Source organism: Pundamilia nyererei, unplaced genomic scaffold (genome assembly GCF_000239375.1).
Source record: "Pundamilia nyererei isolate P.nyererei 1_Seehausen unplaced genomic scaffold, PunNye1.0 scaffold00022, whole genome shotgun sequence".
NCBI classification, from domain to species: domain Eukaryota; kingdom Metazoa; phylum Chordata; class Actinopteri; order Cichliformes; family Cichlidae; genus Pundamilia; species Pundamilia nyererei.
In genome coordinates, this window is record NW_005187423.1 from 3864017 (window position 1) to 3881390 (window position 17374).

General features: G+C 41.1%; 1 protein-coding gene across 4 annotated transcripts in view; it reads right to left on the reverse strand.

Annotated features, from left to right (window-relative positions):
• lrba (LPS-responsive vesicle trafficking, beach and anchor containing) overlaps positions 1-17374 on the reverse strand; it is a 176289-nt gene that overhangs the window by 42497 nt on the left and 116418 nt on the right. For all 4 annotated transcript variants that reach the window (XM_013909267.1, XM_013909269.1, XM_013909268.1 and 1 more), the window contains 4 exons: positions 5938-6055; positions 5638-5740; positions 4031-4146; positions 3773-3885 (listed from right to left, as the gene is read on the reverse strand). In XM_013909267.1, the coding sequence (XP_013764721.1) occupies positions 3773-3885; positions 4031-4146; positions 5638-5740; positions 5938-6055 (450 nt within the window). The remainder of the gene's footprint in view (positions 1-3772; positions 3886-4030; positions 4147-5637; positions 5741-5937; positions 6056-17374) is intronic.

Here is a 17374-nt window from a genome sequence, read left to right on the forward strand (position 1 = left end):
TATTATCCTGCCTAAACTCTCCTCCTTACCCAAATAATTAGAGGTTTGGGAACTCAAATATTTAAAAAGTAATTTTTCATATGTAGGCATATCAAGCGAAAAATACTCCCTCAAGGAACAATAAGCACCTTTCTGAGAAACTATTATAAGAACATTACCTAGTGCTACTTTGCTTTTAAAACACTAATGGGTCACCGGTGATGAAGTATAATGGCTCACCGACGATTTGAGCATCAGTAGGGCTTTGAGTCATAAATCACAAGAGCCTTTTGAAGAGAGTGTTTATGTATAATGTCCTATTTAAACAGTGAAAATGGTGTGGAGGGCCTGGGGGGATAAACATATGGGGCGAGTACGATGAGATCAATACACCATTAGCTCATGTGTCTGTGAGCAGCACGTTATAGCACAAAGGTACACAAGATGCTCAGTAAGTCCTATTTTCTTGCTATGTAAATGCAGAGTACATATTAGATTAACAATTGTTTGAATTATTCGTTTCATTAAAAGCACAGTAAGAGTGGATTTATTTATTTACATATTTTTGCCTTTTATGAATAGATGAAGGCGTGCCTTTGCTGTAAGGACACCTTGTACGAACACTCAAGAAGTTCAAACAGATCAAAGAACAATTTTCTTTTGTAAAAATCGCCCCAAAGATTAATTTTATCTGTTAAAATGTCAAATTTAGGTTTGGTTTTGTTATATAAAGCATCTTTATGAAGATCAAGTGGATTTTTGTGGGGAGATGTGCGACAGTATGCAGAGCTGGGGTGCAAAAAGGGGTGGAGGAATAAAAAAGAGGTGTTAAAACACTTGCAGTCAGATCAAGCGAGAGCTTATCGTGACTACAATGTTATCTCGGGGGTCGGCGTTTGATGTCAGGTTGAGGTTAGAGTTTATGATAAGAAAGTCCCTGGGGTCAGAATGGCTCTGGTAGCAAGGAACATAAATTCTGTGTGGCCTCTGTTGTGCTGGGAATGATGACAGTGTGTGACAAACACACACACACACACACACACACACACACGTTCATAGCAATTTGGCTTCTCAATGTCACTGGAGGCTTCGCAGATGACCTGTTTCTACAAGAGACAACCACCAACGTGACATTAGAGGGGGACAAGAGAGATGTGAAGGGTGAGGAAGAAAGAGAGCACGAGAGGAAAACAGAAGGAGACAAGAAAGAAAAACAATAGAGCGCAAACAAAAGAGGGGAAAATGGGAAAGTAAGCACAGTTTTGAATGGTGCAGACACACACACACGCACACACACACAGAGTGCAGAACTAACTGAAGGTCACCAAATATTAGGTTGCAAAGAAAAGAAACGGGGAGCACAAATGATTGTAGGTGCAACATCGTGTGGTGGGGGTTTGATTTGAAGGGCTGCACAGAGCTGCTTTGCCCTTTTCCAGACACCGCAGTCTGGCACGGTCCAGTAGTCATACATTAATATCACACGCGTGTCAACAACATGAATAAAACAGATGTAATAAAGATCGGCTCTGCTCCCTCCCCTCCTTCCTGCTCTCTCTGCTTCCATTCTGTTCTTTAAAAAGAAAAAGGGTTAAAGGGATGGGAAATAATGTTGTTCTCCATTTCTCACACTCTCTCCTCCTCTTTCTTTTGCTTTCTGATCGTCTTTCTGTTTCTCCTCCTTTTACCCAACTCTCCCATTCATTCAAGTCCCCGGGGCGGCGAGGCTTGACTGAGCACAGAGGCTGAGCTGTCCAAACTCCATGGCAGTGCAAAGGAGAAGAGAAGGAAGCAGAAATGAGCTAAGAAACCACGCGGGAAGGCTGCGTGGTTTTTGTGAGCCTGTGTGTGTATTGGTGGGGCAAATACAACTGTCACATTTCACCCTGTTGGGCAACATCAAGCAGGATAAACATAAGAATTATGCAGCTGCTTACAGTGGATAAAAACTACACTGGGAGGGATAAAAGCCGAGGACGGAGACACAGAGGAGCAGATTGAAAGTGAAAGCAGGACTGGAGAGAACCTAAGGGACAAGATGTTTGAATCTATGTGACAGGGAAGTGTGAAGGAATGAAAGTGTGAGGAGATGGTTCACTTGTGTTTCATAACTGTGGTATTTGTGCAGGACAATAGCGTTGCATCTGGATTATATTCTGCAGATATTTGTTCTTCCTTTCATTTCCAATGGTTGATGGCAGTTGGACTTTAATGAATGCTTGCCTAAAGAAACAGCAATACTAGGCTTGCTGTCCCCTAAATAAATAAGTTAATTTAAAATTGCTGCCATTACAGAATTTTCTTGCAAAACTAAACTAAATCTGCATTGTCCTTTTGAACATAGTTAATAACATGCAAAATGCCAGCAAGTCAAGTTGATGGTGGCTCAAAAAGTAGAGCCAGAAGGTCACCGGCTCTTCCTTTCTGTACCCAGCCAACACAGTGAACCCTAATTTCCACCCATGGATCCATCTGTGTATTAGTAACATATAACATGACGGTATAACATGTATACAGTCATGTTTGAACAGGACTGAGCGAAAATTAAGAGTTTTTGGAGAGTCTCCAAGAAATGCTAAAACACATTATTAGTGAAACTGGACTTCCTAGATCGTCGACTCTAATTTACTTACTTATCGTTTTATTCAAAGAGCGATATCTTTGAAAGAAGACTAATATGTTCCACTTTGTCTCATTAGAGGACTACCTCCACGTCTGCACCTGAACAAATGACCTCCAGCGTACCTCTAAAAAGCATTTGCTCCAACAGATCCCCCGTCCATTAACACATGCTTTCTTTTGCTTCCATGGCTGATTTATTCAGTCATTTTCCTACCAGGAGCTTGACACTCGCTCAATCTTCCCACTCTAAAACTAATCCTGAGTCCTCCCACCGCTGGACTGTTCATCCACCGACGTTAGCTGACAAGCTAAGGGGTGTGCTCTTTTATATTTTTGCCTTTTTCCATCTGAGTATGTACGTGTAAAAGCGAGGGAGTTAATGGGAGTAAATAATTGCGTGACTACCTACAATTATGGGGGAGAATCCTTTAGCGATGCGAGTGTGTGTATTTATGTGCCAGGGAGCATTTCAGGGCAGGTTTCATTGTTTTAAGCCCAATCACTCGATGCCTGGAGCTACCAGGGAGTATTACTTCACTTCCTGCTGTGTTGTGGAAGGTCAAACTTGAAAGAATTCAATTAGGAAACTTTGATTTATGGCCAGAAAATGATAGCTAAGCCACAAATTAGGAGCTGCAGACTGAGAAGATGAGGGGCTTACATATGTTTTAAATGCAGCAGGTCAAGATTGCCTGAACTAGCAAAAGTCAACAACTAATCATACAGATTAGATGTAATGAATACCACTTGCAGTTTTGGGAAATTTGTCACATTGTTACTCAAATTTCATATATCTGTGAGCTGATGAAAACTGTGCAAATCACTGCATATAGAATCACTTCATCAACATAGATAGCATGACGCTAGTAACATAAAAAGTTTCAAACAGCACTATTCTATCAATTCTTCTCAGACATCTGAAATACTTGGGTCGTTACATGGGAAAAATGCTCTGCACGTGTGGAATCCTAGCAATCAGCCACCGGTGATTAAAGAGCAGGTTCACTAAACTATGATCAATGGCAATTACAAAGCAACAAAATTGACTTTAGGAAGAATGCACACACAGTTATCTGTGTGTTAATGCCCCCCCTACTTTTTCAGGGAATTAAGAAGAAAAAAGATCCATTATAGTGAAAACAGGGGAGAGGAGTCGTCTCCACGCTCTTACCTTAGACAGATCTCTAAAGTTGCTGGGCAGAGTGAGGTCAAGCTCCTCTGATTCATAGTTGGTGATGACCCATGGAAAGACTGGGTACTGGTTTAGGTCATTATAGGTACGGCCTGGAGGGGAGACAGAGCACGGGGCAGAGGGGCAACAAATATTGTTAAAAAAAAAAAGTTAGCATCATAGACTGTTAAAATGTGCACAGCACCTCTGTGTTACACCCTGCAATAACATCACACAGGTGCTGAGCGGTGTCCTCACCAGAGATGGTGTTCAGAAACATCAGGTACTCAAAGTTGGATATTTCACGGCGCTGCCAGCGCTGAGTCATGTTAGATGCCTTGAACAGCTGCTTAGGTGTGGCCAGAGAGATGCGTCTATAAAAAGAAATGGAAAGCTCGATATTAAAATCTTTTGTAGCCGTTCAAATCACAAGAACAGCAGACTGCAAGAATAAAAAGGCCCAGGCTTTATTAGACTTTTACAATCCAAATGTCATTTTATGAAAAATCTACCGAACTTACAGTCTTGCTAATTAAGAAGACAAATGCGCAATAAATTGGGTTGAATACACATATTTACGTGCATGTGTACACACACACAGGAGGCCCCAAAGAATGATGTATGCTGCAGGACAAAAACGAATGACCTCCAATCCAATTAAAACAAAAGAAAATGATGAAATTAATCAATGTCAATGTGTGAGATTATGGTCATTAGGCCTTGCCAAAGAAAAGAAAAGAAAAAGAATGTGAAAACATGACTTCCCAAACACAAGTGTACTTTGACACATTTTTTATATTGTCACCAAGCAATTCTGTACATCCTTTGAACTGCTTTAAATGACATTATAAATAGATATGGAGAAGTAAAGGAGAGAAAAGAAGGAATGCAAAACTGGAAAAATGGTTGAAAACAGAGGGATTCGATTAAATTATGAACATATATTGGACTTTTGCTTTAATTTGTGCATCTGTGTGTGTGCGTAACTCTGGACATGAAGCTAAATTGTGCTGTGCTGGCTGTATGAGCTGACGTGCACCGGGTTGCCCTGAGCAGCCGTCCTCAGGTCGTAGAGGCAAGGTGGCCGGCAAACTAGTATGATTAATGAGCCGAGCACACACATTCACCTGCCCTAACCCTGTGCGTTATACACACAAACTCTCCTACACCCACACTAACTCATTACTGGATGCACTTCCTCACTCTACTAATCACACAGCCCTCACTGTTATGTTGCCACATGTCAAATTCTGTGATGCTTAATACCGAAAAGTTACAAAAAAATTAAAAATATCATCTTCTCAAAATACAACTCAAAAATCCCATCAGACGGGCTCTGGCACACCTCAGATTAAAAGAGCCAATCACAAATCTTTAATCTTATCCACATTTTTTTCCCCTCAGATTGAATTTTTACCATCACCAAAGCGTCTTGAAAACTCTGTCTTGCTGTGAATTTTGTGCAAGATTTGTGCAAAACCAACACCATCGGCTCCAGCAATGCGTGCACACAGAGTGGGCATGATGTGAGAGAGGGCTGGGGGAAGGTGTGTGCCCTGCAGGCTTACAAGCAAGTATTTGCTTCACTCTGGTGGAAATAAATAAATGAACTGGACTATGTTTGTGTGAAGCCAATTATATCTGGGGGGAGCGGGGTAAGGAGTGGGAGGGAGATTAGTGGCCAACCCCATGTGTACATTTTTGAGAGAAACAAGAAAAAAAAACTATTTGAAATTTTAAAATATTTGCATAACACCACCATAGATGTTCCATAATCCTCTTCTGCTCCCCAGTTACCATTTTTAACCCCATGAGATTGTACTGCAACAGCAACAAACACAACAAAGCAATCGCACACGTCTAACCTGGTCTGTGGAAGGCCAAAGTTCGTGCCCACGCCAACACGAGGAAGACTGTGAACCACCTTCTTTACCGTGGCTGCATCTGGGAAGTTGAACATGACTGCCGCTGCAGAGAGGCACAAAGCAACAAACAGTTATCAAGGATTATTTCTTAAAGATTAGAAATCACAATAATGACAACTTCTGATTGCCATTTCTCCACAATTATTCATTTCAAAAAAAAGAAGAAAAAAAAAGGTGTGTGTGTATACTCAATAAGAAGGTGAAATAGTTAAGCATAGACAATTATGGGGGATGCCTTACTCCTGTTGGCCATGAAGACTTCCAAAGCAGTATTCTGCAGGAGGTAGCGTCTGGAAAAGACGGCACGAATCTCCGAGAACAGCAATTTTCCATGAAGACCTTCTGTGTAGGCTAGAATCTGGAAAACACGAAAGAGAAACCAGAGAGATGTGGATTCCAGTTAAATAATGAAAACAGAGCGTGCAATGGAAATTAAAATTAAAAATTAAAAGAAAAGGAAAAAAGAAGAAGAGAAGGGAAGAAGGAAGGCGAACAGACCAGAGGGCCGGGTTAGTTCATTTTTCACAGTGATGGCGTGACGGCTCGAAGAGCACGATTAATGTCTTATATTGATCAGCCTCAATGAAAAAGAGATTCCTTTAGCGAGAGAATGGGCACTATTCAGCCGGACGCTGTGTGGGAAATGTTCTGTTCACTAAAAGATCATCTATTAAGCGACAGTTTGCTGTGACAAGAAGCTATTTTATGCAAAACATCTGATTACAACTGGTCTCTGCATTTCCTCGGAGGTAACTGACACGGAGGTCAGACGATATTATGTTACTAAGCTCCACATTTAAAAATGCTTCGATGAACTGAGCTTAATCTGTCCCCATGGAGACCACGGTGGCTGTCAGAGTGACTTGTTCTGACGGCTGTCACAGCTCCTGACAGACCCGCATGCTTAGCCCTGCCCCTGTGATTTGTCCTCATACTAATCCAGCACTTAGGTTGGCTACTAACCTACTTAGCACTGCTTTGTTAACTAGGTTTTTATTTCAACCTCTGCTTTTGGTTTCAAAGGTGCCCGCTGTTATAAGGCAGAAAGGTAAAATGAGCACTTCAGGTTGTTAAGATATGATTTTGCAGCATCTTATTAATCAAAGGTATTCAAATTTGAGCCGGCACGCTGGGCTTAGTGTTAAGCTGAAGGAGCTCATTAAAGGCAAGGGGACAGAGAAGAGGACCAGCTGAGGCCTTCAGCTAAGGAGCGCTTCCCTCGCTGTCTCTCTGAGGAATAAGACCTGCCTGCATCACAGACTCACTTCAAAGTCTCTGGAGTTCAATTAAATGTGGATTAGTGGCCTGGAGAAGCTAGCCAGCACCGCATCCTCCTGCCTCCCATCTCTCTCAAGGCAGCTTCAGATGATTTAACCAGTCACAGCCAGCCTAAAGCCAAACCCATTTCCAAGACTTTGTTTGTTTGTTGTAAATACAGTGTAACACAATATTAGCTCTTAAGTTCAATAACATCTTGATGATAAATTTTATAAAGAATTTTTTTAAATCTTCAACATATTTAATTCAAAAAATATGCTTTTTTCCCCTATTTGTAAACTAACCAGCCTTACAAAATGAGCTGTCCTTACACTCTGGCTTTGATATTTATTATTATTATAAAGACAAACCATTGTATTCAGTCAGCTCTAGAGATGTTGGGCACAGATTTCATTACTTCCACCAACATTAAGTTTATTGTGCACCAGGTACAACGAACCAAAGAAGGAATGGCATGGTTTTAAAAATAAGCAGGAGCAGACAAAGAAAAGGGTAGCACCAAGGTTCAATCCCCAAAGAAAAAAACCTAAACATTTATTTTATTATCAAATTAGCACAAAGATAAGCTCAACGGAATCTTTAATGCATTTAAAACAGTGGATATACTATGCGTGCAGTATTCTCTGAGGCATGCTCATATTAAATCCAGGTCAACAATTGCACTTTCAGATTTGTTGGCTACTAATTCATCAGCAAAATGGGGACATAAGTTGTGATCACTTTTGCTAGCTAAGATGTTTGAATTTTGATGACAAACAAAATCTACTGGTTTTCATCGTTTCCTCTATTTACAAACGTGACAATAAGCTGATCATGTCGAAACACTACAGAAGGAAAGACATATTTTTTTCTGTTCTTCCATCAGATCGGAAAAGAGAATCCAGTCTTCAGGTGTTTAATAAGTGAAAGCTTGAAGTATAACTATTCACAACTAAAGAGTGGTTTTACATAGATGCCCAGTGATAAACTAATGAAGCTGCCAACTCTCAGCTGATAGAAAGATATGACACAAGTGAAAGCACCCAGATATATTTCACTAGACTGATGGATCTCCTGGAACTCAGCTGTAAACAGCGTGCTGCTCTCCAAGATCATCATCCCGATCGGCAGCGCCCTCTCCCTTGCAGATGAAAAAGCAGAGTGTGTGACAATGAGTATGACGAACTATCTGTGTCGTAATGCTCGAGCTGTTCTGGCCACATCTGGACAAATTACATTGGTGTGGAGGTTATTGTCCATGCTGGAGTTATGGGTGCATCAGCTTCATCTGTAATATATAGTAGTGGAAGCTTTAAAGAGACGGGAATGCTACAGTTACAGCACAAGGGAAAATAATAGAGATTTCAGACTATTGCAGTCTTGAATCGCAATTTAATTACACCATCTCTGGTTTACCATCTATTGAATGTCTGGTTTTAAAGTGATAATATTAATAATGAAACAATACATTATTATTGCGGCAGCAGCAAATTGATCAGGAGCTGATCGTTGACAGAAGCTGTTTCTTTGAGGTTTCATTTCAAGTGGAACGATATCCACGGGCACAGGTTTGAAGCACTCCGAGATCAATTTCACAGCGTCACGCGAGAGGACACAGCCAAACAGAAAACAAAAGAACCGGTCTTGATTGCATTGCCTTCTCTCCATCTTCCTTGTTCAACCTGTTTGTGCAGCGGGCTGCGGCTCATTTCTGAAGCACTGTCGTTTGTCTTTGTCAGATGCCCAAAAGACTGCGGAATGAAGAGGGACACATGAAGAGGGGTCGGGTGACTGTGGCTATGGTGTGTAACCACACACACACACACACACACACACACACACACACACACACACACAAGCTGTCACCACTGAATCTCACAGACAGTCTGTGCCAGTGAATCCTCTTCATCACCCCTCGCATCCACCCCTCTTACCAACCAGAGCATCTTTAGAAACAGAGGTAAAGCCAAACACAGGGATGCTAATGGGTTAAATTGAAACTGTACTGGATTAAAGAAGAGTTAAGAGAGCAGAGGAGCAACTATCAGCAACGTGGTTCAAGATAGATGAGGCTCTCAGCTGCCTTTGCAGTCAGGCCGGCTGAGTGGGTGTGTGTTTTTGGGCTGATAAGACCCTAGAGTTGAAGAGGAGAGAAGCCACTGCCAGCAACCAATGATCCTTATTTGTCATAACATGTGAAAAAATACAAATAAAATATCATTTGAATATCAATTGTGGTGTTTTAGGAAATAAAGGTTTCAGAATTGCACATAAACAGTGTTTGATGAATGGCGGAAGCATATTTGCATGTTCAGTTTAATCTACTATACATCCTCAAAGGGGAAAAAAGAGGTGATTGAAGTTCAATTTGTTGCCTCTTATTAAGTATTTCCACATGGGTGCCTCAGTTAAAGGATAATGGATGAGGGATTTATTATTACCTTTTGGTCAAATGAAGTGGTGTGGGAGATAAGGTGATGAAATTAATGAGCGGGAGGAAGAGAGGTGATCCATCAACATCAAAACGCAGACGAGGGACAAGCAATACTGCAAGAACTTGAATAGAATTCATAAAAAATGAAGAAAAAAATGTGCATGCAAACAAGGGAGGCTACAGATTCCTTAGATGTCTTAAAAAGACTTCCAAGTCCCATGCTGTTTGTGACTGTTTCCACTCGACTGACCACAGAATCAAGCAATCTGCAATAAACAGTTTCAGTGAACAGAGTCACTTGCAGCGAGTTTTTATTTATTTTTTCACTGCTGCATCAAATAAGAAAGAAAATGAAGAGAAACATAAATCGGCATTTGATGGCTTTTCCATACTCGTAGTATTTCTGCGTATGCACCTTGTAAGTTCAGTTATATTCCCCTCTACTCGGTTCTTTACCCTCCCTGTTCGCTTTAACCCCCGCCCCCTCCGACCAACACACACACACCTTTCTCTGTTCCACACTGGTAAACGAGGCCGTGTCACCCCCCATCAGTAAATGAGTTCATCGGACTAACGAGCAAGCAAAGGGCCCCGACACACTAACAAGGGTCTGTTGGCTGCATGTGCCTCTGGACCAATCAGGACCCTCATCAGCGTTGACACAAAGCCTCCCCGAGCCCTCTGGAGCCAATTAAGACAGATTTTGCTTTTGAGATTGAGTGATAGCAAAAAAAAAAAAGAAAAAAAAAAAGATAGAGGAAGGGAGACTGATGGACCGAGAGTACCACGATGGAAAAAGAAAGAGCCACACAGATCCGCACAGTTTGAGTGTAAGGCTTCACGAAAACATGCACAAGCTTTAGTCGTGACTCACTGCAGGTTAAAACTGTGTTTTGCTTTGTTTTTGGCGAGTAGGTGTTTGCAGGTTGCATTTGGAATAAAGTAGGCAAAGCTTTTAAGAGGAAAGCAATGCTCAACACAGGAACGCTCGATCATGTGACCTTAAGAGCAGCCACATGACTCCTCTTTCACACTCCAGCAGTTGTCCTCAAGCCTTTGTGGCTTTGAAAGCAAGTGCTTTAACAAAAATGGCAAAAAACATGACACTACCTCAACTTATCCATGTTCTCCACAGAATTTAAGAGAAAGTGCATCTGAATATGCAAATAATATAGAACACTTAGCTACTGAAGTAATCAAGAGTCAGTTTAACGAAACTAATGTTTCTTTGGGTTAAATTAATAGTATTATTTGACTGATTTCTATTCTTTTCTTCGTATTTACCACAGAGGACAGAGTGGTATCAATCTTCCCATCTAAGCAAGTTAAGAGTATCCACATTTTTTCCACAAACTTAATAGGTATATTTAAAAAGGAGCAAATATATTATCCATTAAAACTAGAGAGCATCTAAAAGAAAGAGTGATATGAAAGTCAGAGTTGAATATTACACATCCTGTCATCATGCTGCAGCAACAGCTAGCCCAAAACGAACTGATAATCCCAGTTGTTCTACAGCTGTGTAACTAGTGTAATGTGTAATCACTGGTCACACATAACGTTCTATTTGCCTTGAGGGGAGTAAAACAAACTACAAGGTCAGAAAAAAATAAACACAGCTAAGAAGCTGTGCTGGAAAGTGAGAACTGAAGCAAAATAAACAGGCCCAGCTTGCAGCATGTGTAGGGTTATGAAGCCTAAAGACTCAAAGTATTCAACTCCAAACGTCACCCAGCAAGAGTTTGTGCTCCCTGAAAGAAAGTCCCCTTTGAAAGGATCTTTGGGGCCACTTAGTCTGAATTTAGCCTAATAAGGATTAACTCCCCCCTTTTTTCTGCCCTTTTCACTGTTTGCTAACAGGTTAGCCTTTTTTCTATCTTCGCCTGCTTGGCCTTTTTGAAGTGGGAGACAAAAAAAACTGTCTTGTGTAGATTTAGGGAAATGCTGCAGTGGTCTTGGGGTTAATTGGTGGTGAATTAAAGACTTCAGTGCATTAAATCATTAAAAATTCTACCTTGGGCATAAGCTATGAGGACAAAAGCCTTAGAAGTGCCCCAACATATAATAAGATACCAAAGTGGTATTAATTATCACTTACTGGCAGTAGCAGGTATATACATAACACAAGCCCCAACAGAAACTATAAGTCAAAGCCTTAGTAAATGACATATAAAGCCTTTAACACCAGGATTTTAGTAAATTACAGTTTTCCTTTAAGAATGGCAAAGAACATAAAATGGAAATTTTATGCTGATATATTGAACATCAGTGCTTCCTTTTCACTCCATCGCAGGCTGGACTGAGGCCACAAAGGGCTCAAAGGTGATGGGTAACAAAGGATGGATAAGTGAAGAGAAAAGGGCTGTGAAACTGGGTGCAACAAATACAGAATCTCTAGAGCATGTTATGAAAAAAGTCAAAGAAAATTAAGATAATTTACTAGAATTGTGTAACAAAGAAGTTCATATAGAATGCACACCTGCACTATGGCTAAATGTAAGGCCTTTCTGATATTGCTGAGCACCTGTTGACATGGACGGGACATGAAAGAGCTTCTATACACTCCTGGATTTGTCAAGCGCATCAGTAAATGCTAGCACATCAGGGAAAGCTGGAAAAGAATGTATACGCTTTTCACTGACACTTGGAAAAATCAGGGAGACAGCCCGGAGCCTCCGCTAAAGCACAGGAGCTCTTTAGGACTAAATGCTGCTGGACCTCTGCTCTCCTATAAGCTGCCATAGCAAACATCAGACAGGTTAAGATCACCGACCGGCTCCCATCGCATTCTCCCCGCTTTCCTTCAGTCTCCCATTTTGCCATTTAATGAAGGATAGGCTTTTTTGGGGGTATGTGTGAGGCTTTGCTGAATAAATTCTTCTCTAATCCAGCTATTGTCAGCAGCTTAAGTGGGTGTAGGGTGAAAAGTACACCCCTCTTGGGGAATTTTGGGTGGGTTGTCCGAAAGGATAGATGAAGAAGAGAAAAGGCCTTTTTAGTGGAGAAAGAAAAATGTTGTGGAGAGTTAAAATATTTGTACGTGACTCAATTGGTGCTCCAAATTTATCAGTGACAAGCACTTTCAGCTACACTTGGAATGACAGAAACTGAATCAACAACCGTCTTCAATTACGTGTGCACACGGGGTGTTATCCCATTGCTGACTCAGAACACAGGGCATTAGACGCTAGTTTAAATACTGAAACTTGACTGTTCTAAGCCAACGCTTAAGCTAAGGTTTCTTCTTTGCATAACGAGCTCACAGGGTATCATAAGCTTCAATTACGAATAATACTCCAAGCACCTGATAAGCATAAAAAGCAGTTTCTGATCTGATCTGCATGCAGCGTGTTAATGGGCGGGTAGAGTAGAGCTAGGTCTGCAAGAGAACTGCTGAAAATGCATGTTAGCTTCATCTGCAAATAATGCACATATGAGCAGTAGCATCAAACAAAGGTGTGACCAGCAAAATAGCAACAAAGAGGAGAACACCCCCCCCCCAAAAAAAAAGTATAAGCGTTGCACAAACAAACTGACCCACTTAATCTACAAATATTAAGTCATGGTCCTTGAAGTTTCATACGTAACAAGTTCAATTTTAAGTTAGCTTCAGCTTTTTATTCTACCATGGAGGCTGAAAAACGACGGGGATTGCTGATCTAACATGAACCACTGAAAAAAATCAAAGATCTGTGGTGTAAAACAAACATGTTTATTGATGAAGATGTTAAGTTAAAACCAAATCTGATTCACGATTAGGGTTTGATTTTATTCAACACTGTGTTTGAATTGTTTTGTATTGTTGCTATATTATATTCCACAAATCCACTTTACTCTTCCACTAGAAATGGAGTCTTGGATGAGTGAGTAATCTCCAGAGCATCCCTCTGGTTGTGCCGTTTAAACCACACTGAATAGGTCATTAACCATGATGAGAATAGAAGTACAAGAATTTAACATTCTGCTCTCTGGCACACAAGATGTCTTTACACAGATTGTGCATCAGTGTTATGAGGTCGCACATATAAAGCAACCTGTTCTTGACTTTTTCGAAAATTAAAAACATGCGTTATGTTGATGTCAAGCAATTTTACCTTTGCATTTGTAAGGTAACCAAAAAAAATGGAGACTTAACATAAATAGCTACTTGCTTCTATGATCCATGGATCTCGTTTTAACTTTTGATATGCAGCAGAGAGCTTTCTGACAAACCGAGAGCACATTTACAATGCCAATTTCCAATCAGCATGGCTGGACATCGATCTTTCAATCAAAGCCGCGTGCCTCTCTGACCTCAACTGAATAGCAGAGGCTCGTGAGAACAGCAGGTACACAGGTGCTGATTGTAATATCAGTAGCCTACCAGGCAGACTGGCATCCATAAACAGGCCTATCCATCAGGCTGGTGCGTTGCCTTTGACGTGTGTGTCAGAGGCAGACGAAGGGAATAAATGATGGAGAGAGGGGATCAATCAAAGGAGGGGAGGGGGAGGCACCTGCCCCCTGACTGGTCCAGTCAAGCCCAGAGATGGAGCATGATGGAGGGGCTAGGCTCAGGTGCAAAAAAAGGAGGGGGTAGCTCTTTGTCTGGAGATGCTTGGTTAAGTGTGAGCCAGGTCAAAATGGCCACAGTGGTCTGTGGATGTGTTAAGGTCCAAAGTCAGGTCACAAACAGAGAGAGGCTGAGCGTGTTTGTGAAGGAGGTTGTTTAGAGCGCCTGCCTGTGTGTGTGTGTTTGTGTGTGCGTGTAAGCGCAAGGAGGCATTAGTCATCATTATGTGGTGAGATGAGACTGTCTAATGGTTCTTTACGTGATTACCTATGTGGCAATTGTCTTTCCCTGACCTGTCCTACCTGGTTACCATTTGCACCACAGATGCATCGTTGGCCTGTTTTTCACAGGAGTCACGCTTTACATCGCATTGCAAGGGTTACAACAAAAACAACACAAAAATGCTTTGACTGTACTAAAAAAATTCAAAAAGCAAGCTGAATGATAAATAATTATTATGTGCAATATACCTGGATGTTTTAATTGGATTATAACACTGGTAGAAAAACGCTGAAAACAAGACTACAAATCTAGGAGCCACACAAGCTGCTCTGAAAAGGTTTTTTTAGCAAAGCAGTGTTTAATTCTAATGTAAACATGCTAAAAACTATCATTTTAGTATGATGAGCATATAATGAGCGTAATTTAGCAATGAATGCTACTCTCACTACTCTCAAACCGACGTTTTGGACAGATTTTGGAGAGAAAGGGAAGCACACATTCTGATTGTGGCTCTGAGATTTCAAGTGCAGTTTCAAGTGCATTTTACCTGTCAACCTCAGAAAGCACAAGCAAATAGAAAAACACTGCAAGAGCACAGAAAACACAGCAGAAGCTGAATAAAACAATGAAAGAAAAATAGTTTAACCTCCTAGGACCTGGCGTCCACATATGTGGACATCACATTTTGGGTTATGTAGACTAAAATACTCAATTTTGCTCTACCTGGGCCTGATATCCACTTACGAGGACATTAAACTGCTACTGTTCTATCAAAATTTTAAACAAATATCCTCATATGTGGCTCTTATTTTTCTTAAAAATGCATGTCGTGGAAGAGTTCGGGTGTTAGGAGGTTAAAACTTTAAGTTATAAATATAACATGAAAAATAAATCAAAGGAACAGGTTGGTGACACTAAAGGAAAGTCGAAGCATCACCAGAGTCATGAGGTTTAAACCTGATATGAATGTTTGTAAAATAAACAACACAAAAACCTGATGAGATATTTCAGTCTGGACCAGTGTTGGGCCAACAGTAAAATCAATACATCTAACAAAAGAAACAATAATCAGATAATGGCCAAAATCTCAAAGATGTCTAATAATAATTGCAGGTTTAATATATGCAAAGGGTCAGATTCTGAATGAAGGGTCGATGTCTCGATATGTCTACTGAAGACTTCAAGTTCATTAATCATCAGTGACATAGCCTTATTCAGCTGGATGTGAGGGACTGTACACAACAGTCCATGTGGTTGGAGACCCAGTATCAGCATGCAAGGGTGCTCCACCTCCTACTGGGCAAACAGAAATACAGTTCAGAAACCTTAATTTGGTGTTATCTCCTATAGTTGACTTAAATAATTCCAGATTTCCCACATATGTATTTTTGTTGACAAGTTCCCAAATCTGTGCGGTAACTTGACTTAAATTGAGCATTTAGATTATTGGATTCCCCAATGATTGGATGATCCCAAAGTGGGCTGGGAAGAAGGAGCCTGATTCTTGACAGTAAACTGGCCGTGGATGTTGGGAATTTAAAGACAGAGAAAATCATTTCACGCTTGTGAAATCTGTCTTTGTTAAGGAAACACTTCATGCCTTCCACCTACTGTAATTACTGCACCTGAGAACCAGGCAGAATGCAAAAGAGTGAAGGAAAGTGAAGGACTAGAAAGAGAAAGGTCAGCCTAACCCTTCGCTCTACTAGTCGTTGCCATAGTGTGGCTGAGCGATTTATTGACCATCTCAGGATGTGCTCCAACCAATAGAGTGGAACAGTATGAAGGAGAGACAGTGAGAGGCCAATATGAATGAGTGAAAGGATCTCTTTCCTTGGACTCATTGATAATGACATACCTGCTTGGGCTGTCCGTTAGTCCTATAGCACACACTACTTAGGCTCTAACTGGAAAATCAATAGGCTCCTCTCTCAGAGACCTCTGGCTGCCATGGCTCTTTGTGATTGGCAGCTCCAGCCAAAGGTCGTCCCTGGCGACCACGAGGGTTTGGTGGAGCAAGCAGCCGAGGGGGTGGAGGGGGGGTGATCCCTGCAGTCTGACACTTTGGGAGAGCTTAACGATATGGGACTGGTTGCTACATAACACACCAGGGTGGTTTTCCTTGACTGAATGGTCCTTCATTCAACTGCTTGAACCAACCCTGGGTAGCCGTCACCACCCCGCTAATTAGAGTTACCAATGTCTTCTCAGTGGGGATTTTATTATTGCGTAGCGCAAGGCTGGACACTGACAAAACTATTGACAATCTTTCAAATGTTTTCCATCTCTGTTTTTGTTTTTCTTTTGGAAGAAATATTTTGGAGACTTTGTGTGAAAATTTTAGGGGTATTTTTGTAGCAGTTTGCGTACAGATAAACTGATGACTTCATATGAGGCATATAAACCAAATTAATTCGAGTGAAGGTATTTTGACGTTTAATAATGTGCAATACTTTGTAAATCTGTCTGGTCCAGCGAGGGATTAATCGTTTACATCTCTGCCATCAATTTCTTTACAAAATGCTGTGTCACAGTTCTGATTTCGTAAATATACCAAGTCACAGTACACAAGTTGATAACCATCCTCAATCTGGAAAAAATTTAAATTAAAATAAAAACAAAATCTCATCTTCAAGCACTTTAATGATCAATGGAAAGCATAAACATATTTCAATGTTTGCAGCTCCTGCAACGCCCCCTTCAGTATTTTCACCCTTTACTTTATTCAGCTGTTAACACTGCAAACTCCAAACACAGTACGATAGCATGGAGCACGCTCAAACTGCACTAGGAAGGGTTACAAACGCCATCCAATCAAGCTTTTGCAGATATTCCCTTTAACCAATCAGCTGGGGGGCAGAGCGGATTTCACTTCCTCATACATGCGATGTTAGCAGTCTCCAGGAGAGGCTCTGCAACAATAACTCTGCATGCAATATTGATGGCTGGTGTCTAAACGCAGAGAGGGTGCTGTTAAACACACACATACACAGGCAAACGCACATCTGCTCTGCTCCGTGACTTCATCAGTTCTGCTATCTGCCGAGCAGATGCAGAGGCCTGCCAGGCAATTAGATGCCTGCGATGATTTTCTTTGAGCTCTCTATGGAGCTAGCAGCTGGCTCCATACGGGTACGGGAGACGGCAACAAAACGTGTGAACAAGAACATCAAAATTTACTCTCTCGGTTCACACGTGTGCGGATGTTACTC